Here is a 24,331-nt window from a genome sequence, read left to right on the forward strand (position 1 = left end):
AAATGAAGACATTAAAAACTAACTGTGAAACTTTAAAATGAATTCTGTACTTAATTCTGATATTCTTACGTGGTTGATAGTTGTTAAAAAATTATAAAATGAATTCTTTTGATAGTACCCGGTCTACAAGTCTGGTGGTTTCACACTGCAATAAATATTTTCAAATCTTTAAAATATAAAGAAGCTTTTAAAAAAATTATCGTCGCTTGCTAGCTCGAAACTAAAAACTGAATAATTTAATAAAAAAAAACTATAAAATAAGAAAAAAAACAATATGAATCACAATTTTTTTATATGAAAGCAAATTGCCGAACTACTGTGTAACAGATCATCATGCAGTGTTTGAACGATGCAATCTCCAACTTATGTTAAAAACTACCTAAAAAATCAATGTCGATTGAAAAATCTGAAAACTACTCATTCCATTTTGAGATGTGTATCCTTTCAAGGAAGTTACAATTGCTCACAGAGAATAAATGAACTTTTTTGAAAAGCGATAAAATGAAAGCCATTATTCTACAAATACCATGTATGTAATCGTTTTGATTTTCTTAAGAATAATCAGTAAAAATTTATTCATTAAATGAAAACCGATCCATGACCAAGTGTTTTGTTATTAACTACTGTCTTCGAAAATATGTGAAATAAATAACAAGAAAAATTCTTTGATGATATTGTTCTGTAAAAGTCCATCTTGACTGAGACCTCACTGTACTCCTTCTAAATCTTTAAGAGTCTCCAACAATGTAACATTATTAATGTTTTTTTTGCCATTTCAAGTGGCAGTAAAACTTCAAGTAAAATTGATGGTCCGTAGCAGCAATAACTTTCCATTCGCGAGCCAGTTTGTTTGTAAAAATTCAAAATGAATTCGTGATTTTGGTTAGCAAAGCAAAAAGAATCCTTCAGAGAAAATGAACAAGGAGAAAAAATGACTATTACTGATTCACTAATACTGAAGTCTTCAAATGAAAGCGAATCCTTGAGTAATTTTATACTTGGCATCCATAACTTCTAAGTCCTGTCTTATGAAATAAAATGAATAAAATATACTGTGTAAACTTCAGTTCAGCCAGTCTGCCATAGTTTTTTGAGCGTGAAAGAAATAACATTTTTTAACACTTTTAATGAAAAACTCAGAAGATAAACGTTGATTTGATTTGATTGACCTTTCTTAAATGAAAATAAGTGATACTTGTTTGAACTTTATCAATTATTTTTAATAAGCGAAGACCGAGCCGTTTTTTACTATCGCAACTCGCAATAATTCTTCAAATAAAATTGATAGCCCGTGGTAGCGACAATTTTCCATTTACGATCTTCAGCGGTTGCCACTCGGATATTCTTCAGTCCATTGAGAAAAATAAAGAATAAGTACTCAAAATGATGCAGTTGGCCAGAACTGTTCTAGGTTCAAAGAGAATCCTGAGATATAAATTATGAAAATTTGAATGCATTAAAACATACGACTCGCGATTGACAATCGCCGATTGTGGGTTTACTTCCAACTACAATTCATCCGATGAAAGAGAGATTCTTAAAATGAAAACAACAACCCGCAACTCAGATTCCCGAATAGACGTTCTGCGCTGTTCAAAATTACTACAAACAAGAGTAAAATAAAGTCCCAATAAAAAATAAAATCTGAAAACTACTCGTTGTTGATATTGTTATATAAAACTCCAACTCAACGTAGCCGCATTTGTTTTGCTGGAACTCCAAACAAGCATCTCATTTCTGCCGCTTTCCAATTTTCATAAACACGTTTGATTTTCATTCAAATATTTTTTATTCAACAGTTTTAGTTAGTGTTTTTCAGTCAACAAAGAAAAATAAAAAAAAAGAGAAAGAAGATGGCGAGGTTTGGGACTTGAGAGTCTCTCAAGTTAAGCCGCCAAGCTTATCTTCAATCAGGGCTAGAAGAAAAAGGGTTACAGTAAGTTACAGTTACAGGGGTTTTAAATAAGGGGAATTACAGTAGCCTCTCAGTCGCTAAATCTTAGCAATAGTGGTCGAACTACTCGTTCAGGGCATAAATTAGAAAAGGGTTTGTAGCAGCATCACATGTCATGTGACGGAATCTACTGATGCAAGTGGCGGTCAGTTACAGTCTCAGCCGAAGAACTTCTTGATGCACTTGACGTTTGATCCGCAACCGCTGAGAAACGAGGTGAATTCTGAGCTGAAGCCGCCGAAGTTGAAGCCGCCAGCCGATTTGACGGTGGCTGGGGGGATGAAAGCTCCTCTGGGAAAGGCCTCGCTGCCGGAAACGATGAAAAAAAGAATCTTTGAAAATTGCATTTTTTTATTCTCGCTTTGTTTTTGTTTTTTTGAGTCTGTGATAATTCGAGATGAGGTTTGGAGAGGAGCAGGGGAGGATTTTATACGCAGCGGGGGAGCGCTGATTTCGAGCGCTGTAATTACGAAAATAGCTATTTTGTTTTTGTTTTCTAACGAAGCTAGACGATTTTAAAACGAACAACGCCGTCACGGTACTGTTTCGCATAGCATCATGTGCAATAAGCAGAAAAAACCGCTCCTAAAGATCACATGATCAAAATCGGCAAAAAAATTTTTTTTCAAAATTTTTCTTGAAAAACTCATAAAATTATTTTTTTCTAGAATCATAAACAGTAAACGATGATACTGTAATCTTATTATTACAGTATATTTTGTCAATAAAAGCAAAGAAGTGCCGAAAATCGAAAAATACGACCATTTTTCCGCTAAAACCGACCTAAAACGAATTCGGTACGAAATTTCGTCCGCAGTACCAAATTCGGGTACGAGTTCTCGTACCAAATACCAATTTTCGTACCGATCTTGATACGAGAACCAGATTTATTCCCGAAAAACTGTCAAATTGACAGTGTCAATTTTAAACGTGAATGACTTGTTGTTGAATTCTAAGAATTCTCGAATTTCTCTAGAATCGGTCCTAACCAATGATTGTTTTTTGGCTTTTGTCATTCACTATTTTGCTTTTTTACGAAAAGGGCGAAAAAGTAGAAAAGTCCGAAGCGCGCATAAAGCAGGTAATTTGATTTCGTACTTTTTTTTTCTAACTCTGACTATATTTAGAGTCTCCAGGCATCGGAATTTCTATTCCAAACGGAATATTTTTGTCCTGTACTTCCGAAAAAGGAAGAAATCGACAAGAAGGCGATCTGAATAAAATCAATTTTCTTGATTCAATCAAAAGTGTTCTTGTCTCTTTTTTGTTGAATTGAGGTTGTTGTGTAGTCGGTTGTTTGAGTTGTTGGTTGTTGAAATAGAAATAGAGGTACAGTAGTTAGAGTTGAGCAGTAGAAAACCGGATTCGAAGGGGTAGTTAATGTAGCGATGCCCTTATGGGTGGCGTCAGGAACCGACAAAAATATTTCGACAAATTTTCCGTGGGGGGCTTAGCCCAGTAATCGGCTTCTGATTGGCCGGTAAGCCGAATTCAGGCTTCTGATTGGTTAAAAATTCCACGCAAAATTTGTCTGGATTTTTTGTCGGTTCCAAACATCTCCCTTTTTTTGCGACCAGAAGAAAGTAGCGGTCAAAATTTTTAATAAATTCTTATTTTTCTCCACTAGATGTCATTGAGAATTACCAGAAAAAATCTTAGACAGAAAAATTCAGAATAACAAAAATCAGTCTAGAAAACGTTCTTTTTTTTAGGTTTTTTAAGATGCTTGTAAAATACCGCAAAATTGCCCTTTCTAACCAGCAGAGTTCTCTTCTGGTCGTCAATATAACTACAGGTCGAACAGTCATGGCATGGGTGATGTAAGTCCAAAGCCACGGAATCTGCAGCCGCCAATCAACAAATTCTAGCCACGTTATTTTGACGTCAATTACGCTCCAGCCGTTTGGGGCAGCAAATCGAGTTATTTCAAAACGATTTTAAATTTGATCAAAAGCAACTTGCTCCTTCTTAATTTACGAAATCGAATGACTACGTAAGTACTTGTAAGCGAAACGAGAACAGCTTTCTTGAGAATTTTGAATTCAATCGGCGAAGCAGTGAATTAGAAATAGTTGTTGATTGTTTTGCGCTTGCGTCTCGCTTGTTTGTAAATCTTTGGCGATGCGTTGGGACCTTCATTCCGATCTCACCGTTAGTGACTTCTTTATTTTTCGTAAACAGCGTCAGAAATCAAATTACTTTCAATCAGCAATCAAGTTCCATCAAATAAGCCACCTGATCTGCTGATAGCCCCCAAAACAAACGCCACTTTCAGTTAAAAAAGTTATTTTCTTTTTTTTTTATTTTTTCCATCTGAATTGGAAAAAAATGCTTCATTACAGGCAATCCCAGGCTACAGGCTCTTCTGTATTCCAAATACCGAAATTGCCATCCATTGAAAAATACGTTTACAGTGCCAAAATTAACATGGTGATGGTTCATGGTGATTTTTACACCGCACTTCTGGTATTATCAGTAACAACTTTCTGTACTAAGGACTCATATCTAAGCAAAGTACAGTCATAAAGGTACGAAACTACAGTTGTAAATGACCAACTATCTGGGCTCGGCAGCCTGTGTAGAAAGCCTGAGTCAGGGTCTGAAAAAGCTGAATTTAAAAGCCGCGCAGCGGCTTTTAAAAACGAAGCCGCAAAGCGGCTTCGCCAAAATTTTTGATAGATTGTAATGGTAGTATTAGCGGCTTCGTTTTTAAAAAAGCCGCTGCGCGGCTTTTAATTTCAGCTTTTTCAGACCCTGACTCAGGCTTTCTACACAGGTTGCCGAGCCCAGCCAACTATTCCCTAACCCTAACCCTAATTATCCTTAGTTATCCATTCTTATGAAGAAAGACTGTAATTTATCCAGTAGATCTTCCAAAAAGACAAGAAGAATAGCAAAAGAGAGAAGAATTTTCTTCAAAAAGAAAATGATAATCGAAAACTCGAAAGTGAATTTTCAAAATGGCCCGAAAACGGTCTGTTTTATAGCTGGCGATTTCCAGTGCTAGCAAAAATATAAAACAAACAACAACACAATTCAACAGATTGAGAGAATTTTGAAAATTGGAAATGTGGACTTGATTCATTTTGAAAAAAAAAGGAAAAACATTTGCGGCGGCCGGTGCTTGAGCAAATGCTGCGCCGATTTCACGAAAACAGATTCATCCAGAAGCGTAAACAACAGAAACAACGCATTCAAACAAATCCGCCAAACCGCGAAAATTTAAAAGAATCCAGACTCAAGTCCGATCTTTCCTGAACCAACGCAATCGAGCTAGACATTCTATTCGACAAATTTATTTACATCTCGAGTTGACATCGTAAAACACGATTCTCGAAATGGTGATTCAATGAGAGTTAAAATAGTGACACCCTTAAGGTTAGGGTTAGAGCCAGGGCTACTGATGACCCAACCCTAACCCTAACCCTAAGAGAAAAGACCAAGAAAAACCCAATTTTCAAGCTGCTTTTTCTCATGATTTAACTTAGTGACACCCTTATTTTTAACTTACCAGAAGAAAGCTCAGACACTTATCTAGTAGCTCTAAAAGCCTTAATTTCAAATTTCATGAAGATATCTAATAAATAAATTAATTGGAAATCGTTAATTTTGATAAAATCGCTACTTTTACTGGAATTTTTTGTTTCAAATTTAAATAGTAAGGGCCGAAAATCTTGGTAAATTTTATCAATCAGGCTTTTAGGGAAGCATTGAAATTGGTTAAAACAGCTAATAACAGAAGGTGAAAAACAAGGGTGTCACCATGTTAATTTTACTCGCGCTGTTCTCTTTTTGTTGAGTCCGAAAACACGCTCAACCAAGTGGCAATTTTAATTTCGCATACTTGAAAATTGCTGCTTTGCTCAAATTGTCGAGTATTTAAAATGCAACTGTCTGCCAGTCAACTTGTTAGAATGACAATTAGAGTGGCTCTTGTTTTTTGCGATTGTTTTCAGAAAATAAGCGCGCTTTCAAAAAAAAAGAATGACTGTAGCAGTTTTTGGGCGAGAAACGGTAGTAGCCGTAAAATAAGGGTGTCCTTTGGTTAGCTATTCGAGAAAAATCCGCTTGAGAAGCCGATTTTTCTCTTTGATTTTACGTAATTGAGTCGCTGCTGAATGCATGAAAAGAATGAAAAGAAAGCATGGAAACCGCATGGAGTGACGAAAAAGCATGTTCAGCGCTCTAAACAAAATCGTTGTTTATTTGCCACCTAGTTCTCCTTTGCCTTCTCTTAGTTGCCGCCTCATGCGTCTACTGCGTGCTTTTCTTGCTTTTTTAGATTTTTTTATTTCAAATTTTCAGAAATTTTTAGAAATACGCGGTTTTGTACAGAGATAATTTTCTAGTAATAGGGCCATTTTTCAAGTCATAAGTTTCAGTTTAAAAATATGTTTAATATTTTAGAGTCAAAAGAAGTCAAGAGGTTTCTAGAGCCTGATTTCTTACAACTGTAAAAGTCGACTTTTCAACTTACTTTTAATGTAGTGACACCCTTATTTTTTACTTCGAAAAGATGACTTTTGGCCTAATAGGGAATTAGATAAGGGCCTAAGCTTTCTTTTGATAAGAAAAAAATAAGGGTGTCATTATGTAAAATTTGGAAAAAAAGAGGATCAAAGGATGTCGACAAATTTTGAATTAGGGTAGATCAAGTCGAGTTCTTACCTCTTTTGCTTATTATTAGAGAAGAGATTAAATTAAGACTTAGGTAAAAGTGTTTTGGCTGGTTTAGAAGTTGGCTTGATTGGAGGTATTTGCGAGTCTAAAGTTGTTAAATTAGGAGGTACAGTGTTTGTCCTCTGCGGCGCGGCGGCTCCACGTCTCGTGATTAGAAGAGATCTGGCGCTCGATCATCTCGCGGAACTTCTCCACGCGGAGCCCCTGTAAGCCGATCTTCTTCACTCTCTGAAAATTAACAGACTTAGCTACTTTCTACCCAGCCTAGAATCTAACTCTCTCCCTACTAGCTTATGCAGTACCTGCGCTAGAATCGTTTCTTCCGAGTTTTGCGCCGAGGAATCTTCTTCCCGGAAACGCTGGAGCAAGCTTTCTGCTTCGCGCAAAAGCATTTCGTTCACGGATTCGAAGATCGACGAAAGCAGCGTGTACGTAGGAATGATGATGAAGTCGATGAAGCCAATCTGGCTCTGCGAAACCTGCGTCGTTTCTCGATCGCAAAGTGGCGAGCACGGCAAACCTAGGAGAAAATGATTTAGGGATGGAAATGGCTAGTTTTCTACCTCTTTCCTTCTCCGCATCGCCTTGTCTGAAGAACTCTTCGACCAACCCTGCTGTCCATTTCTCGTGCAGCTCCCAAGTCTTCGTCGGATGGGAAATGTCAGCGGAATGGACGATGAAAGACATGACAGCTCCCTTGTCCATGGATTTCATGTCGCTCAACGATTTCTTCATTGTCTTTACTTGCTAAAATTGGGCTTTTCAAACCGTACCATAAAAATAAGGGTTTCAATGTCTTAAATCGATACCCCCTTAAATCGGGATGCACCATCCCGGATGGTGTCTGGAATCGACAAAAAATTCGACAAATTTTACGTGGGCGGCTACTCGGTTGCTGATTGGCCGATTTGCCGAATCCAGGCTTCTGACTGGTTGAAAATTTCCACGTAAAATTTGTCGAAATATTTTTCTCGGTTCCAGACACCACCCCTTTAAAACCCCTTAAAAGGGTTGAAAAGCTGTCCTGAAAATGAAGAGACATGTCAGTAGCCAAAACCATGTCAATAACTAGCGATCGAAAATCCTAAAAACGATAAACAAAAACTTCTACGAAATGATGAATTTGCCTTGAATTCGTCTTTCGATAAACCCATCAAAATGTCAATATCCGGGTTTTGAAGAAGCCGGAAGGCGACAGACAAGTGATGGTTTTCTAAAACCGATCGGTCGTTGTAAATCATCGCCAGTCGGGACTTCGTCTGGACGTGGAAGTTGTTCGTGGTTCCGGTGTGCTCGAAGTCGTGCACGGCGGCGGCGAAAAGCATGGCGAAAATTTCGATGTCTAAAATGTTATCTCAGTTTTGTTGAAAGATGAGATCAGATAGAGCTTTTCAAAATGACTGGCGACTTCCTCGGCAAGAAAACAAAACGAGGTTTTCATCGGAAAAATCGATTTTTCAGGTGCTGGGCTCGGAATCTGTGTAAAAACCTGAGTCAGGATTGGAAAAAGCTTCGGGAGAAAGCCGAAATTTCCAATTTGATCTATTTTTAAGATACTGGCGAAGCCGCGGAGCGGCTTCGTTTTCGTAAAAGCCGCTGCGCGGCTTTTTATAAAAATTCTTTGAAACCCTGACTCAGGTTTTTACGCAGGTTGGCGAGCCCAGTTCTGATTTTAGAAGATTGGTTCACTCGAAATAAGGGTTAAATTAAAAGGAAGAAAAGAGCCTTTTTATTTAAATTCGAATGTCTAACGTTGAAAAGTTATGTCAGTTTTGTTGAAAGAGATAGACTCGTTAAAATAAACGCGGTGTCTTACCTGATAGCCAGTTGGAAATACCCGAAGCGTGGATGTGATAGTGCGTGGTCTGGAGGACGTCACACGCGTGCAGCGAGTTGTGATAAGGATTCGAGTGCAAATTGTAGCCGAATTCGAGTTGGTCGGCAAAGCGCACCAAAGTGTCGAATTGAATGTCGAACTTGTCGATGAGACCGTAAGCAGCGAGCAGTTCTCCTAGCAAGTAGCGCATTCCCTTCCCGTTCCCAGCTTCCGTCAAATCAAAGACGTTGAAATGATACAGGTTCACCGTCGCCATCACTTCCGCCACGGAGTCCGAGTTCAGCGCGAAAACTAAATAAAAGAAGTAGATAACGAGAATCTTCAAACCGTTTCCTTCTTAGAATTCAAATTTTAAGGTCCTGCCTTAGAGACGGTAAATCGCTCTCTCAAGTCAGTGAAGATAAGTAAAATTGTATCAAAAAGTAAAATATGACTATTTATCCCTCTACAATGGGGTATATGTCCTTTATGCCGTAAAGAGTCATTTTTTCGAACTATCCCCATCTCAGAATGACCTGAATTTTTGAATGAGAAACAAAATTATGGTGTTTCATTTTTTTGAGTAATACTTCATATTCTTATTTTTTTCTCCGCCTTCATATTACTTTTAAGGAGAAAAAGTATGTTTTGAATGATTCATGAAGCATTATAACATCTTGAGCAAAAAATAATTTTATCGCTGTCATAATCTCATCTGCTGGAGAAAAAAATAAACTCCTGTTCTCGTTTGTTTCTTACTTTTACCTGACTGATGAAGCGACATCTTCTTCCCCTTGAATCCATAAATAATCCTCATAGCAGCAACAACTCCCCGGAAGGTCCGTTTCTTGTCGGTTCCGGTTTCTGTCTTTTCCTGGCCAAAAGTTGACTTTAGCCAGGTCAGGATTTGCTCCGGAAGAACTTTCATTTTTTCTTCCTTCGGACTTGTCTGTAATCGTTGGTAGTCTTTCTTGAGTAGTTTTGAAAAGGCTTCGACGGCGGTGTTCAGCGTCGTGTGAAGTACTTCTTTTGGAATGTGATACTAAGACACCTGTTAAATCATCAGAAAGGTCGATTTTTCCTACCGGAGTTGAAGAAGAAATCTGCTCGAGTTCGACTAACCGATCGCGTATTTCAACTATCCAATTCATCGTGGAATTAAAATCATTCAGTTGCGCTAGAATAAAGCTCCAAAAATCAGTTCATTTGTTTAAAATAAAAGTTGCTTTGGAGCTTTTCCTTGTTTGAGAAAATCATTTAGCTGAGGATACTCCGAGTACATTCTCCGTGTTGTTTCAGGCACCAGCTCTGGCAAATCAAATCCATGAAGAGAAAATGATTTTTCTTTATAACATGTTAAGAAAACGATGTGGATGTAATGTTCTACCCGGGGTTTCAATAGAATGTCTTCTGTACGGCGCGATACTCTTCGTTGTCTCCACCACCGGCTCGAGAATGACCTTGTATCGTCTGCCATTGCGCTCGACGTAAGATGTGTTGGCGAAGGGCCCCGTCGTGGTGGAATTGGCAAAGGGGCAAGTGCACTCGTTCACTGCCTGGCCACACGAGCTGCGAACGGCCAAATGCGAGCTGGAAACGGCATCCAGGGATCGATTTACCGGCTCCGTGCCCGGCCCCTTCCGACGAGAGGACATGGCACGCCACCGCTAAACCACCCGCATTAACCAAATTCTCACAAAAGAAACTATCTATATATTCAATCGCACAGACGAAAATATAGCTTTCTTGTAATTTTCCGGTAAACTTACTCTTCTGAAGACGTGTCGTTTTACTTTGGCACTTGATTCGGAATTTGCAGAATCTCTCGATCCATTTTGAGCTGGTGGCTCATCGCTGACCACGACGTCAGTTGAAGAGAGTTTGGGAAGGCGTTCTTGGCGGTCCTTTTTTTCTTCCGTCATTTTTCCGTTTATATCCTCTTTTTCTTCTTTTCAGGTTATTCGACATTGACCTCAAAAGGGCGGAAATACTAACGCATCGATTTTTCAAGAGAGCTTTTGTCCTTGAATTAAGATGCTGACCCCCTTAATTTCTCTAGCAATAAAAAGAGAAATTCTTCTATCTTCCCCCTAGACAGTTTCTATGAAAAAGGGTTAACCCGTGCCTACAAAGATGGGCTCGACAACGTTGGTGAACCAGTGAAAGCAGCAACAGGCCATCTCATTTCACAGGCACTCGAAAAGACCCAGACACATTTCTTTTCTCTTCCTCTTTTTTCTATCTCTCTCTCTTTTCTGAGACGTCTCCGGATTCTCCTGGGCGCGTGGCGATTTACCTAGATTTGCGAGAAAAAAACAACGTATCTCTTTCTGTACTCGCCGCAGCTGCAGTAGGGAGTAGCGCCCGTCTGGATCTATATTCTCAACATGCGATTATTGGCTCTGCACTACAGTAAATTTCGGATAAATGTCGGCTTAATCCGCTATCACAGGGACCGATTCTCTTTCAACCAACGAGCTAACTTCTTTTTCAACTGATTTTTAGAATGTATTTTTTTTCAAAGTGGGAAATTATTTACAATAAGAAAAAATGTCAATGAGCAAGCAAAAATTACAGATAAATTACAGATGCTCGGAAAACTGGCCAAAGTCGATTGTTGAGCGAGGCATGGACGTTTTAGCGTGAGTTGTTGTCTTTGAAGTGAGCAGATTTACGCCGCGCTTCAATTCTGCATCAGCAACTGGAGGGGCTTCGACGTCTTCGATGATGGTTTTTGGGAGTGTGTTGACTGGCTGCACCCAGTTTTTGGAAGACGTTTTTTTCTATTTGGAAATATTCGTTAGCCCTAAATCCTTCGTTATTCTACCTTTTTCCAAAAATACGCGGCAGCAGCAATAGCGCCGAGAACAATGATCCCGCCACCTCCAGCAGCGCCGTAGACAATCACAGATTTGCTGAATCCAGATGATGAATTGTTATTCGTCGTGTTCTGAGATGTTTCGTTGGAAAAGCTGGAACTGATGCTGCTAGAAGTGTCTTCAGATTCTTCAGAAATAGGCTGGTCGCAGAGGAATCCTTCCCAGCCAAGGCAGAAGCAGGTGAACTCGAGTTGACGGGATTCGCATGCGCCTCCGTTTCGGCAAGGGTTGGGCTGACACGGGTCGCGGACTTGAAAAAAGGGATTGGTTTTTCAGAATAAACTAGAAAATGCAAACTTGTTTGGCAGCGAGGACCAGAAAAACCAGCGGGGCAGATACAGTCAAAATTGTTCAATCTAAAATCGTAATAAATAATGAGATCATCTCTTGAAAATAACTAACCTATCAATGCATTGGCCCCCATTTTCGCACAAATTTATACGGCAGTTATCTTCATTCGTTTCGCAAAACGGGCCCACAAAGCCAGGAACGCATTGGCATGAAAAATCATCGTCTCCGACTCCAAGTGCTGTGCAGTAAAATCAAAGTTCAACAACGATTGAAAAAAAGGAAAGACAAAAGCTTTCGAACTTTTACTGAGCGCCGTTTTGGCAAGGCGAGTTTGAGCAGGGATCGGAGCCAATTTCGCAGAAATCGCCAGAGTAGCCGTCAGTGCAGAAACAAATCACATCGCCTCCTCCTAAATCGAGGCATTCAGCCCCATTCTGGCATGGTTCACTGGAACAGCCAGCACTTTCGCCAGAGGTGATTTCGTATCGAAGTCGAAAGCCGAGGTATGCATCCCCAGCGTCACTTTGGAAAACGATCTGAACGGAGCCAGTTGTTGTCAATTGCCCGCTTCTATTTTCGCCAAAGTTTCGGGATGTCCGGCCACAGTATCGTTCTGTAAATGTCGAAGTCTGCAACTCTACATAATCAAAGAGACATCCTTGAGCAGGCTCGACGTTGAATCCTTCCGCGCTGATTGTTACAGTATCTAAGAACAGTCATTTCCGATCAAAGTTTTAAATCAATAATTGTTTCCGCCTGCGCCGCCAAAAGCTGACTTCTTTGACCATCTGAAAGCGCCAGATGGCAATTTTTGAACATATAAGTCGACAAAAAGTAAGCCAAAGACCAGTTATTAAAATGAACACAAAAATGAAGAAAAATTTATTATAGCGAAATTCTTTATTTTCGGTATAATAAACTTTTATTAATATTTTGATTACAGTGGCATGCGCGGGTTCCGCCCTATCAAATTCACAGCGGAGAATTTCATGGAAACCGAAGAATTTACCTATTATTTATCCCAAAAACACCTGCTTTCTTGATCTCAATCCCTTATTTATTCTGGTGATATCTTGTTTTTTTAACTTGAAGAATACATATAAATATATGCAGTAATAAACCTCTTGACAATTACATCATGCATTTTTTAAACATCTTGTTCATGATCTTGTCTTTTCATATGAATTCAGATTATAGCCCATCAGTGATGTCCAGGTCCACCACTACCTAAGATGGGCTTCAAAAACTTACGAACTATTCTTTAGTTCCTTTCACTCATGATATCAATGTGACCATTGATACTGACAGTTACTGACAGTAATTCCCTAAACGATCATCATCGTAACATGCATAGTGCAAGTTGAAGGTCAACCAATCAAAAAAGACCCAATTAGTCAAACGAGTCTGACAGTTATGGTTCCTAAATTTCATTAGAATTTCGACTCGAAAAGTTTGGGGCTAATGATAAGCACGAAAAAAGGCATTTATAGAGCGATTTCTGGACCAATCACGCGGCTCGATGAAACTGATCGTTATTTGGGGGTCGGTCGGTAGAAAAAAAAATACCTGTAGGAGAAGCTCCAATAATCCAGCTGCATTGGAAATTATTCGGATAGGGAGTCGGATAATTCGGCGATTGAATGAATCCAACAGGCTCTGTCAGTCTTGATCCGCATTCCTGAGCGGAAACGAAATATAGAAAAAGTAAAAATCGGCGTTTTGAAACTTTCATTCGACGTTCTCTTTGAATGAAACTTTTGACTTGTTTTCGTCATTCTGAAAGGTACAGGGCCACTTTGGCCGACATCTCGGAAGTAATCGGACTCGTCCGTTCTCAGCCTATTAATTTAATAAACGCACAAACAAAGCAGGACAAGCAATGACGCTTGAATCCACTTGAGTGTTTCAACTCGAGTTAATCAAATCGAAACAATAAGAAGGGTCGCTTTTTAATTTATTCCGTAAAAGTCAGTAGAAAACCAGATATCCAGAACAAAGCGGTCTTCGAAGTTTTCTGTGTTGAATCGCGTGAATCGGCCGCAGCGGAAAAGACTGAAGTCCTTGTGATCTGAACGAGTTAATCATAAGAACAGTCATTTTATCTTATCACTTACCAGTAAAAAACGAAACTCTATGATTTTGCAGCTCGCTTGGGCCGCAAGTATTTGCTTTCTTGTTTTTGTTGTGGCAGTCAAAAATGTCCCCGTCGTAGAGATAAATGTTCGAGTACTGAGTGAAGCCCATCGGCTCGCTTGAGCTCTTAGAGTAGTACCAGAAGTAGCTGCTTCCTTCTACTGGCAGAGCTTGTTCGGTGACTGGGAAATTGGATTAAAATTGGGCTTGAGTTCTTTGAATTAACCTTTGCAGTAAGGTTTGCACGCGTTGGCGCAGAAACGTCTGCAGCTAGACTCGCACTGCTGCTGGCAAGTCTTGTACTTCGGAAGCGATTCCATTTTTTCCCACTGTTTAATCGTTGCTTCGTCTCTGTTGCATTCTTGCTCACATCGAGGAGGGCACAAAGTTTCTTTACACTCAACAATGTCAGGCTCCTTTTCGCACTCTTTCAAGCACTCGTGGTCAAGCTAAAATGGCAGATAATTATGAGCGATTGAAAATTCTGAAAATATTTACCTTAGTTTTTCTACTGAAAACAGTCTGATTGAACAAGACATTGATCGGACCAACCACTCCTGCTCTGTACTTTTCATCCCCTTCTTCTTTGCAGCCGACGAAAAGCGTTGTCGTATTCGGATTTGGAGGTTCTAGGAAGCGCCAGATAGAAGGAGTTCTTCCTTTGTAGGAGAAATACTTTTCAAAACCGTTGGAGCTTTTTCACGAGTCATGAAACAACCTTCTTTTTTCAACGATTTTGATAATCCTTCTTTTGAGCTTATGAGATAAATTTTCAACTCGGTCCTGAGAAGATAGTCATTGACATGGTTGATCATGACGTCATCGCGGAGAACATAGGGAGTTGTCGTCGTTGTTGTAGTTGTAGTAGTTGTGGTCGTTGTGGTCGTCGTAGTAGTTGTCGTAGTAGTAGTCGTTGTCGTAGTCGTTGTCGTAGTTGTCGTCGTGGTGGTCGTCGTTGTAGTTGTGGTAGTCGTTGTGGTGGTAGTCGTCGTTGTCGTAGTTGTGGTAGTTGTAGCGTCGAAATCAGCACATGGGCAAAGATGGAGACAAAAGGGAAAATCCGCATAGGCACATTTATCTCGACATTGCTCCTCGCCATTTCCTTTATTGTGGCAGACTTGGAGGCAATGGAGAAACTCTTCGTAGCAAGTTCTTTTGCAAGCGCGGATTTCGTAGTAATGCTTTTCTTCGCAGCTTAGCGGCGGTTTTGTAGTTGTTGTCGTCGTAGTTGTCGTTGTAGTAGCTGTGGTCGTTATGGTCGTTGTTTTTGTAGTTGTAGTCGTCGTGGTAGTGGTCGCAGGAGGCGCGCAAGGGCAGTTTTTAACGAGGCAGTTGTAATGATCCTGCATCAAACATTTTTCAGTGCATTTTTCATCGTGCTTTGGACATTTTAGCATGCACGTTCCAACATCTTCCCAGCAATCGTGTTTGCACTTTTTCATTTCTTGAGCATGTTTCTCTTCGCAAGAAACCGGCTTCTTCGGGCCACACTTGTAATACAACGGATTTGGACAAGGACAGCCCTTTGGACAATTGTGCTCGCAGGGACATTCGTTTTCGCAAAGTGTCAAGCGATAGTCGCAGTTGTTTTCGCAAGTCATTTTTCGCCCGCAAGTTGAGTGGCATTTTTCATGAAGCGCTTTGCAAAAAGACTTGCATTTTTTATTCTCTAATTTTGAAAAATCATCGCAGTGGCCATTATGATGACCTTGTGGCGATCTTGTTGTTGTCCTTCGCGTCGTGGTTGTTCTTTTCGTCGTTGTAGTTTTCTTTGTTGTGGTTGTTGGCGTCGTTGTTGAGCGATAAACAGTTGTCGTCCAAGCATAAGTAGTGTACTCTGTTGGTCTTGGTCGCGTCCAAGTCCACGGCCCCTTCAAAAGTTGCGAATTTTCGGAGCTAGGTTATTCTATAAACAACAGCAGTAAGTAGTGATACCGATGATAGCAGACTCAAATCCGGGGTTACGCCGCCACTAAGAGAATCCTGTCTTGTGATTGGCTGACCGGATAACCTGTTCGCCATCCGTGGCGAACAGCTTCAAATCCCGGACAAAGGCCTGCTATCATCGTTACTTTCGTTGTTATTCTAGTTTGTTATCCTGAGAAATCCAAAGAATTATGACCAGATCGCGGTCAATCATGAGTAGTTTTTAAAAGTATAAAATGCCAGAACGGACTCATTTTCTGTCAATCTATAAAATGCTGAACTGTATACTTGACGATGATCGATATATACATCTTTCAACGAAAATAAATGAAACTAAGAGACGTTTTGTTTTGATTTTCTTACAAGAGATAAATGATACTTTGAATATGTAAGCTACAGACTCCGAAAACGAATGTCTTGCTTTTCATTTCAGAGAAATTTGCAACTTTGGTTCCTTAGTTTTGTCCGGCGCTTTGGTTTTATTCGGATCTCTAGTTTTGTTCGGGTCTCGAGTCTTGTTCGGATTTTTCGTCTTATTTGGATTTCCGGTCGGAGCTGTTCCCCCGTGCCAGGCGCTAACGGACACCAAAAATGGCAGAAAAATAGAAAATGTCGGTTTCATTTTCTCTCCTCTGACCCGTCTCTCGCTACTGAAGAAGTTGAAAGAGTTAGAAGTGAGTACTAGCTAACAGTCAGCTGAAGATGAAGTTGTTCGACAACGCAGCTGTTTGTCGAGAGCGCGTGTCCGAGACACCGTCTGAGATGTTGGCCATCTTCCGGTCCGAAGTGATAGAATTAGAATCAGACAGTTATCTGTCCGATTTCAGTATCTACTATTCAATAATTTTTTCTAACTTACGTGGATTGGCTTCATTTAGCGCCCTCCGCCGCGCAGTTTTCTCAAATGAGCGTGAAATTAGTGATGCGCAGCTACAAAACGACCTCGAAATCGAGCACCTTAATTCAGTACTCATCCCATTTTTGAGTCCGATTTCGATTGTCTAACAGGTAGGAATCGTAGCCAAGCCTTCTCTCTCTTCCCTCTCGCCTCTCAAAATTCACGAAGCGGTCCGAACTTGCAGTTTTTCAGTAAATAAACGAATTTAACTATAAATAGACATAAAAAACGACTTCGGAAGTTTTTTCTTTTGAAGAACTAAGTAGTACAGTAAAGAACAGTTTGTACCACAGACTGCAAGTACGAAAAACTAGTGTATTTTCGGCAAAACAAGGCGAGACCGGGGTTCGAACCCGGGACCCCTTCATTACGAGTGAAGTGCTCTACCACTGAGCTAACCCGCCCTTGTCTCCCTCAAATCACGGTTTCATTATGAAATTCTCACTTTCGCGCCTTCCCAATCGTCAATTTTACCCTCCACTCTATCTACGTGACGAAAGTTCCCAGTAAATTCAGTAAAAAGACAGTAAGAAATGTAGCACCATCGATGATAGTGCTGTCCATTGAATGATGATGTACAGTGGTTCATTTTATAATTAATAAATTCATTAATTAATGACTTGATTGGAAAAAAAATCTCTAAAATGATGATTCGACACTCCAATTTACCAGTTACTGTATATCAGATACAGTATATTTTTCATTTTAAACGATCTTGGAGCTCTACCAAAGTTGTCTTGATGTTTTAAGAGAGAAGACAATAATCTAGGAAGACAATTGAAAGGCAGGGCCCTTAATAAGATAGGAAGATGATTTATGGGGAACTTTGTGCCGATTGGAAATTGATTAAAAACTTCGTCTTCGGAGGATAATTACATCGATCTAAGCGGGGCTTATTAGAGAGCTATTCCAAGTGAAGTGAAGGGCACGCTGCCGAAGATACCTCGCAGAAGATAGAACACTCGCTGAAGCATAAGTTCAACTGTCAAAGTATCGAGGAAGAATGATCATAGACCTGGCTACTCAGGTACAGTCGAAATCCAACTTGAATTTAGAGACAAAAAAGAGAGCCCTTTTTGATGAGATTCTAGTTTGGAATTTCTAGAGACTATTTTTGAAGACCATAATTCTTGTGAAAACACCCCCAGATTGATATATAATTTACAAATGGCAGTCGAGAATATACGTAAATTTGTATAAAGAACTGGAATTAAAAGCTGAGTTGATATTTCTAGCGTGATCGTAGATAACTAAAAAACATGATTAATTTAGAGACACATCGACAGGGAATCCGTTTTCTTCTACATTTGCGTCATTATTGTTGGATGCTCGGCAGTTTGGGGATGCGTTGCTTACACCATTTTTTGCATTTGGTATCACATGATTAAACACAAAGTAAGACCATTTTGGTGCTTAGAGAAATGAATTATTGAAGTACCTTTTCGATTTCGGATATCACGATGACAATCAAAAAGCGATGATAAAGAAGCAGGCCAAGCTAATAGAAAAAGAACCAGGAAAAGTCCTAGGTAAGAACTTCTTGTGCTTTTAAAATGCCGGTATTTCGATGGCACTTTTGATCCGCCGAAATACTTGAAAGTAGGGGCATCAAAGATCAAATTTGGCGCAACTGCTATCCAGCTGTTTCTATGGAATATAAAGCCGAAAAACGGAATAGATATTCATAAAATGAAACAAAAAAAAGGTCAAACGTTTTCTGAATAAAATTCTCGAATGTTTTTATCATTTTTCTTGTGATTTTCTTTTGACTTGACTTGAATCTGACCATAAAAAATATACATTTTTACTTCTAAATCGATTTTCATCGCAAATTCTTCCTAAATTAGAAATTCTAGTGTCGCTCTTTAACATTTCAATTTAGTTTGTTAAATATGGTTGGTCTATATAATGTATATAATTTTCTGTTTTAAGCTCATCCTCGGGCGGCAGTAGTGATTCCCCTAACCCCTCATATTGGAATGAAGAGAAAGTTCGAGAACGGAAACGACATGGCGAAAAAACTCGAGGGAGATGTAGACGGCGGTTTTGAGCGATCAGAAATGGTTGCTTGATGCTGCTTGAATTCTGCTTTTGAACAAATGAATAAACAAACAGAGTAGTTTTTAATTTAAAGCATGATGCTTTATGAGCTTTATTTTCAATTGAAATTTTCAAGTGTTGAAACGATGACCAGTGGACTGTTGAAAGTTCAATCTCGACAGTGGATTTTTTTATTTCTCAGGCAGTACACGATGATTTTTATTTCGCGTTGTGTTTTAGTTACAGAAGTGTTGTTTTCTTTTTATATTAGCTTTGTTACAAAATTCACAGAATCATTTGCATTTACGGAGTCGTTTTTTAGTTACGGAATACCTCGAAAGATAGCGTTGTGTTTAGCAAGTACAGTAGTTTCTCGTTCTCTCCTTTTCTGTTTAAAAAAGAGTTGTTATTTTTAAAAATAGGGTCAAGCTGGTACAGAAATTGTAGATTTTAGTTTTCGTTGTTGCATTTTTGAACGTTTTTCTTTTTAGTTTTGAGTTTGATAAGTTAGACTTGCGTGCCGTAGAAACTGAAATTGTGGCTGCTGAAATTCTGATGCGTTCTGTGCGGCGAGGGCTTGTGGTGGTGCTGATGGTGGTTTGAGTTGTTAGTTGAGTTGTGATTGCTGCGGCCGGGGCGCTGTTCTTGACGCTTGACTGGCGAGAAGTTAGCGTTTTCGACCAGCGGTTTGCGATGATTGTGACTTCCTCCGCTGCGGTTTTGGTTGCGCCCGGGGTAGAATTTTACGTCCCAGTCGGACATGGCGCCACGGTCGTCTTGGATCACAGAAGCCGTCACTAAAAGACAGTTAAGACAATGGAGAATACTAGCGACTACCTGGTAGAGGTCCGACCATGCCCGCTTCTTCCAAATCTGTGGCAATTGCTCTTTCTATTCTATCGCGTCTTCTTCTCCTCGCGTTCCCGGAATTGACCCGCCCGGTCGAACCGTATTGGGAGCTTTGTTGATGGCGTTTCTGCTTTTGCCTAGTTTTTTTTTTGTTTTAAAAAGTCGCGTTTTTAATGATTATTGTCTTACCTTGTCGTTGCTAGTGGATTTCCCTTCGTCGTGACTTCGACAAAAGCAAGGTCTTCGATGCCGTTTTGTCCGGGCTCGATCAGTTCCTGGATTTGGTCAAGAAAAGGAAGGGAAGAAAAAGGGTACCTTTTCGATGTTCTTCCAAAGCTCAGTTTTCGCTTCTTGGTCAGCTCTTTTTGAACGGGCAGGGACTTGGAACGCGCTCGATGGAAATTGCGGCTGGACGAGTTTCTCTGTTGAAGCTCGAGCGTTTTTGCTAAGAAGGGATTCAGGTAAAGCGCCAACTGAAATTTAAAAGAGCTAACCTCAAGTGAGGATCATTTCTGATCGCTTCCGTGTCCGTCATTGCATTTCGCACTCGCTCGCGTCTTCGCATTCTCTTTCTTCGCGAATCCACTTCGGACTCGTCTCCAGATGTCTTCGCTCCTGAAAGTCGAACTTATGAAAATGTCTTTCTGACTTGATTGAATCTGGCGGGCGGAATTTATTTGCCCGTAAAAAGAGGTCAGCTGGTCATAGAGCAAATTGACTTTTAGACAGCTGGAATACTGCTCTCTTCACTTTTTTCACTTTCAATATTCAAGACAGAAGAGAAAAACTACTGTACCTCTTTCTCTACTGGCTCTTCTTCGTCCTTTAGCGGGTGGGAAACGGCTAACTGATCCAGTCGTCGTTCGCCCGGCCACGGATTCGACATCGCTTTAAAAATATGTAATTTTTTGAACAAGTGTTTGTTTTTACCTCTTGTCGGTGAACATTCCCAGCTCGCGTTTGCTCGCTCGTTGAGATTGATTTGAACGGTCGAAGTTGTTCTGGAGGGAGTATTTTGACGCATCACGGTCGTGTTCTCGCTCTTTGTAGTGCCTTTAGGAAAAGAGTACTGTTAATACTGTAAATACTCAAAGAAGAGCTTGACAAAAGGTTAACCCTCGGCATGGCGATCCGAGTCAGACCCTAGAAGTGCTTAAATGAAAAGCCGCACAGCGTCTTATATTAAATCGAAGCCGCCAAGATTAAGGATTCATCTTCATAAAGTTCCTAAAACGTAGCTGACAGTACCTGAATAGACTGTGATGACCCGTCGCTTGCTGAAAAAGCGCTTTGCACGAAGCTCTATCGATCGTCTTTGCGGGCATGATCATCCCGTTCTGACTGCGCAGCTCAAACGTCTTTTCGCGATAATCGAGTTGTGTGATGTGTCGCCAGCGGAAAAACTGACTCTGAATTGAATTCTTTGAAGAAAGCGAGCTTTTACACGGCTAGGCCGGAATCGAGAGTGTTTGACTGTTCAATAAGTTTCACTTTGGAAAAGAAAGAGAATTCCATTTGAGAATTTGGAAAACGCAAATTTATCGTTCTGTCCAAAATTGACGACTAATTCGCCAAGATTGTCGATAAATCTGTAGAAGTTAGAATCTTGGAATTTCGGACTGAGAAATTTTCAGGTTTCGAATACAAGAAGCTATAATTATTATTACTAACCTGTCCGTCTTCTGGGTTGCCGAGGCGTATCTCAAGTCCCCGTGCACTAAGAATCGCTTCTCCTTCTTTCGTCGATCCGGCGAGTGGCTGCAGTCTGAAGCGCTGTTCTCCATATTTCTCCAACTTCCTGGCTCTCCACAAGAAGCGTTGTTCGGATTCCTGTCGGCTCAGTTGGACCAGTTGGCGGTGACACGTTTTCACTTCTTCTATCCATCCTTTTGGCACTTGTCGTGGGACGAGTTTCAGTTGGTCGTATTCGCCGTCTTTGATGTTTCCGTAATCGCCCTGTTCTGCCTGGGCGGCGTAAGCAGCTAGTTCCGCTGCAGCGTCGTCGGTAGCGTCAAGATCGCCGTTTAGCAAATCAGAGCGAATTTGAAGATAGAGCCAGTGCCTCGCCGCTTCTTCTTTCAATCGCTGCGGATCGGGCGGGTAGTAGCGAACTCGGAACTTGAGCGCTGGTTTCTGCTGATTCTGCGCAGTTTTGGGTAGTTGCTCGTAAAGAGTCCGATTCGGGTCCAAGTAGTGGTCGCAGCCGCCTTTGCCCTTGTAAGCGAGGCCGAAGAACTCACCCTCCCGCTTCAGTCGTAAATGGTCAACTGCAGAAGTTATCAGCTGACGGGTTCGCGCCGTTCGCTACAAAACGGATCGTTCGAAAATTGATAAAATAGATATTCAAAAAAGATATTTCCAAAATTTCATTTTTCGAAATAGTTGTGAATTTTTCTTGAATTTGGTAAATTTTAAAGAGGATTTCCGAATTAAAATTAGCTCGTGGCGGATTAAACTGGCGCGATAAACAGGTGCTTACCGAATAAGTGATGGTGAGCCTTGAAGAGTCGGGAAACTTGATTTCTACGGCGACGGTGCGTTTCGCTGCTCCAAAGCAGCCAGTCAGCCATGACATCACTCTGAAATCGAAATAAGAAAAAAGGAAAGAAATTCTTCGGAATTCGAATTTTGAAAAAAGAAAAGCTGAAAATTGAAAATTGAAAAGAACAATGGAAAAATGCTCCTCGAGAGCAAACTCGGCTCCTCGAATCGAGCAGAATAATCAGAAAAAGATAGCTCGAAATTTCGCCTTGATTTGACATAGAGACACCCTTATTTTTTGGGCTAATTATGAAGTTCGGACACTTATCTAAATTCTAGGAGCTTAAAATTAATAGATTTTCTCTTCAGAAAATGGCTTGAATTGATTGTTAGCGGAAGAATTAAGGGATTCACTACGATAAGTCGAAGAGAAAAGGCTGTTCGAAAATCAGTCTCAATCCTGGTCTACCCCCTTAAAATTAAGTATTTGAAGTCGGTCAAACCTGAAGAACCCTTCAAAATGCCCGGTGTATCGCTCGATCTTCATATTTGAAATTCTAGCTCTCAAATTCTGCCTTGTTTTTTTCCAAAGAACTCAAACTCTCGCTTCGGGCAGGAGAACTAAGCAGGATAAAAAGTGCTTTGTTTGAAAAGGCGATTGTGTTTTGGGCACACCGAAAAGAAGCCTGCAGAATTTCAAAAAGAAAGGCGATTTTTTCTTTGAGTTTGTTATTTTAAATCCGTCAGATTCAAAGTAAAGAAATCTTCATTTTTTCACAAAAAGCATTGATTCGTTTTTTAATTCTCAATTGTAAATATTTGCCGAATGAAGGGGTACCGCGCAGGAAAGAGAGACCGTTCTAGTCAATATTTGAATTCGGAAGACCGGAAAAGCTTCCGAAATCTGCGAAAAAATGAATCATTATTGCTTTAATAATCTTTAAATGGTTGTTACACCCTTAATATTTGCTCACAATTTAAGGGGATCAGCTGATTAAAACCCTTTTTTTTTCCTCACCATTCTGAAGGAACGGCAAAATTAATGGGTAGGAATGAGTTTAAGGAGATACAGTCAGATTAAAAACAGAGTTTTTTCTATTCACTGTCTCTCCTTTAACTCGCTCCATCCCCTTTATTTTGCCGTACATTCAGAAAATTCAGGAAATTTAAGATGGTATTCAGCCGATCCCCTTAAACCTTGAGCAAATATTAAGGGTGTTAGAACCATTTAAAATTATTAAATTAATAAGCGATAATTAGTATTAAACTATTTAGTTTTCACTCAAAACTTTCGAGTCAAAAAATAATTCGCAGTCCCTTCATAATGAATAAAAAATATTAAGGGTGTCTCAGTCAAAATTTATTTCCCCAATTTTCAAAGCTAAAAATTCCTTTTTTTCTTTTTTTTTTTTAATTCTCAAAATCAATTCTCAATCTTCACTTCTCAAAACTAGAATTTCTCACTTACCACGTGACTATTCTTTTTTTCTTAATTTTCTTCGTTTTCTTGTTCTCTCTAAAAAGTTTTCGTTTCTTACAAATCGTTTCTATTTTTTATGCAATTTTGCGCAGTTCAGAAAAAAGGGGCGAAAGTGGGTTGATTTTGAAATTTGGCAAAAATCGGAAAATTAGGTTGTTTGAAGCAAAAGGAAAAATTAGGGGTGGTCGATTTGGCTCTCTGGTTTCAAAGGGACATGGGCGGCGGATCAAAGCGGCTCTGGCTCTCATTGTTTTGACCGCAGCCTGTACCCCACCGGAGGATTTAGCCCCGGGGCACTCCACCAAAAGAACAAAATAACGAACTCAACCGATTTCCAATAAACACAAAATACAAAAAGAAAACTACTCAGACTCGAAATCTTCGAATTTCTCATCTCTCATCTCCGCAGAAACCAAAAAGAATTGATAAGAAACGCAACTATCCAAACTATTTGCACAAATAGAAATGAAACGAAATCAAAAAAGACAAAAATTGATTTGCTTTTCATTTTATTTTCGATAAACAGTTTTCGAAATTGTGGGAAGAGGAGGATACTCCTTCGACTCCATCATTCCTTCGGCTCCCTTTGGATCGCTGGCAGGCTTCTTCGCGGATCCGGACGGAAGTGGAGAAAAAATACATCGGACGGTTTCTCTGAGGTCGCCGTCGAGAACTTCGTTTATGAGAGCGTCTAGCACCTTTCCATCCGCGTCGAATTGCAGGAATCTTCCAATCGTCTTTATTTTTTCACAATTTGTCTTGTTGCCAAAAAATCTGTTGCGAATGACTTGAGCGGTGAATAACGGTTCGTGAATAAGCTACAAGAGGGGGTCCCTACGAATATGAACAAATCTCTAAGACCACGATTTAGCAATATTCTCGAGGACTAACGGTTGTCCACATT

The 24,331-nt window shown here is 40.0% G+C and overlaps 3 protein-coding genes and 1 non-coding gene across 4 annotated transcripts in view; 1 reads left to right on the top strand and 3 right to left on the bottom strand.

The window, feature by feature from the left end:
- Positions 1 to 7,056: 7,056 nt before the first annotated feature.
- Positions 7,057 to 8,661, bottom strand: LOC145706668 (dual specificity calcium/calmodulin-dependent 3',5'-cyclic nucleotide phosphodiesterase 1A-like; the record flags this gene model as incomplete). Its single annotated transcript, XM_081784095.1, has 5 exons — positions 8,451 to 8,661; positions 7,762 to 7,976; positions 7,655 to 7,718; positions 7,198 to 7,377; positions 7,057 to 7,154 (listed from the first exon to the last, which is right to left on the bottom strand). Coding segments are annotated over exons 1-5 (768 nt in total), but the record flags the coding sequence as incomplete, so codon positions are not given.
- Positions 8,662 to 16,652: 7,991 nt separating this feature from the next.
- Positions 16,653 to 24,331, top strand: part of LOC145708379 (uncharacterized) — a 70,260-nt gene continuing 62,581 nt past the window's right edge. The window contains exon 1 of the mRNA XM_081786039.1: positions 16,653 to 16,687. The gene's annotated coding sequence lies outside the window, so the exon portion shown is untranslated. The remainder of the gene's footprint in view (positions 16,688 to 24,331) is intronic.
- Positions 16,910 to 16,981, bottom strand: TRNAT-CGU (transfer RNA threonine (anticodon CGU)). The gene has a single exon. It is a non-coding gene; the product is annotated as a tRNA-Thr (tRNA).
- LOC145708258 (uncharacterized) lies at positions 18,705 to 23,572 on the bottom strand. The gene is made up of 11 exons (XM_081785913.1): positions 23,416 to 23,572; positions 21,946 to 22,045; positions 21,138 to 21,770; positions 20,715 to 20,875; positions 20,397 to 20,519; positions 20,263 to 20,354; positions 19,961 to 20,081; positions 19,782 to 19,911; positions 19,656 to 19,741; positions 19,455 to 19,603; positions 18,705 to 19,414 (listed from the first exon to the last, which is right to left on the bottom strand). The coding sequence occupies exons 2-11, from the start codon at positions 22,039 to 22,041 to the stop codon at positions 19,125 to 19,127; spliced, it is 1,881 nt and encodes a 626-aa protein (XP_081642039.1). The 5' UTR covers positions 22,042 to 22,045; positions 23,416 to 23,572; the 3' UTR covers positions 18,705 to 19,124.

Source organism: Oikopleura dioica, chromosome XSR (assembly GCF_907165135.1).
Source record: "Oikopleura dioica chromosome XSR, OKI2018_I68_1.0, whole genome shotgun sequence".
NCBI classification, from domain to species: domain Eukaryota; kingdom Metazoa; phylum Chordata; class Appendicularia; order Copelata; family Oikopleuridae; genus Oikopleura; species Oikopleura dioica.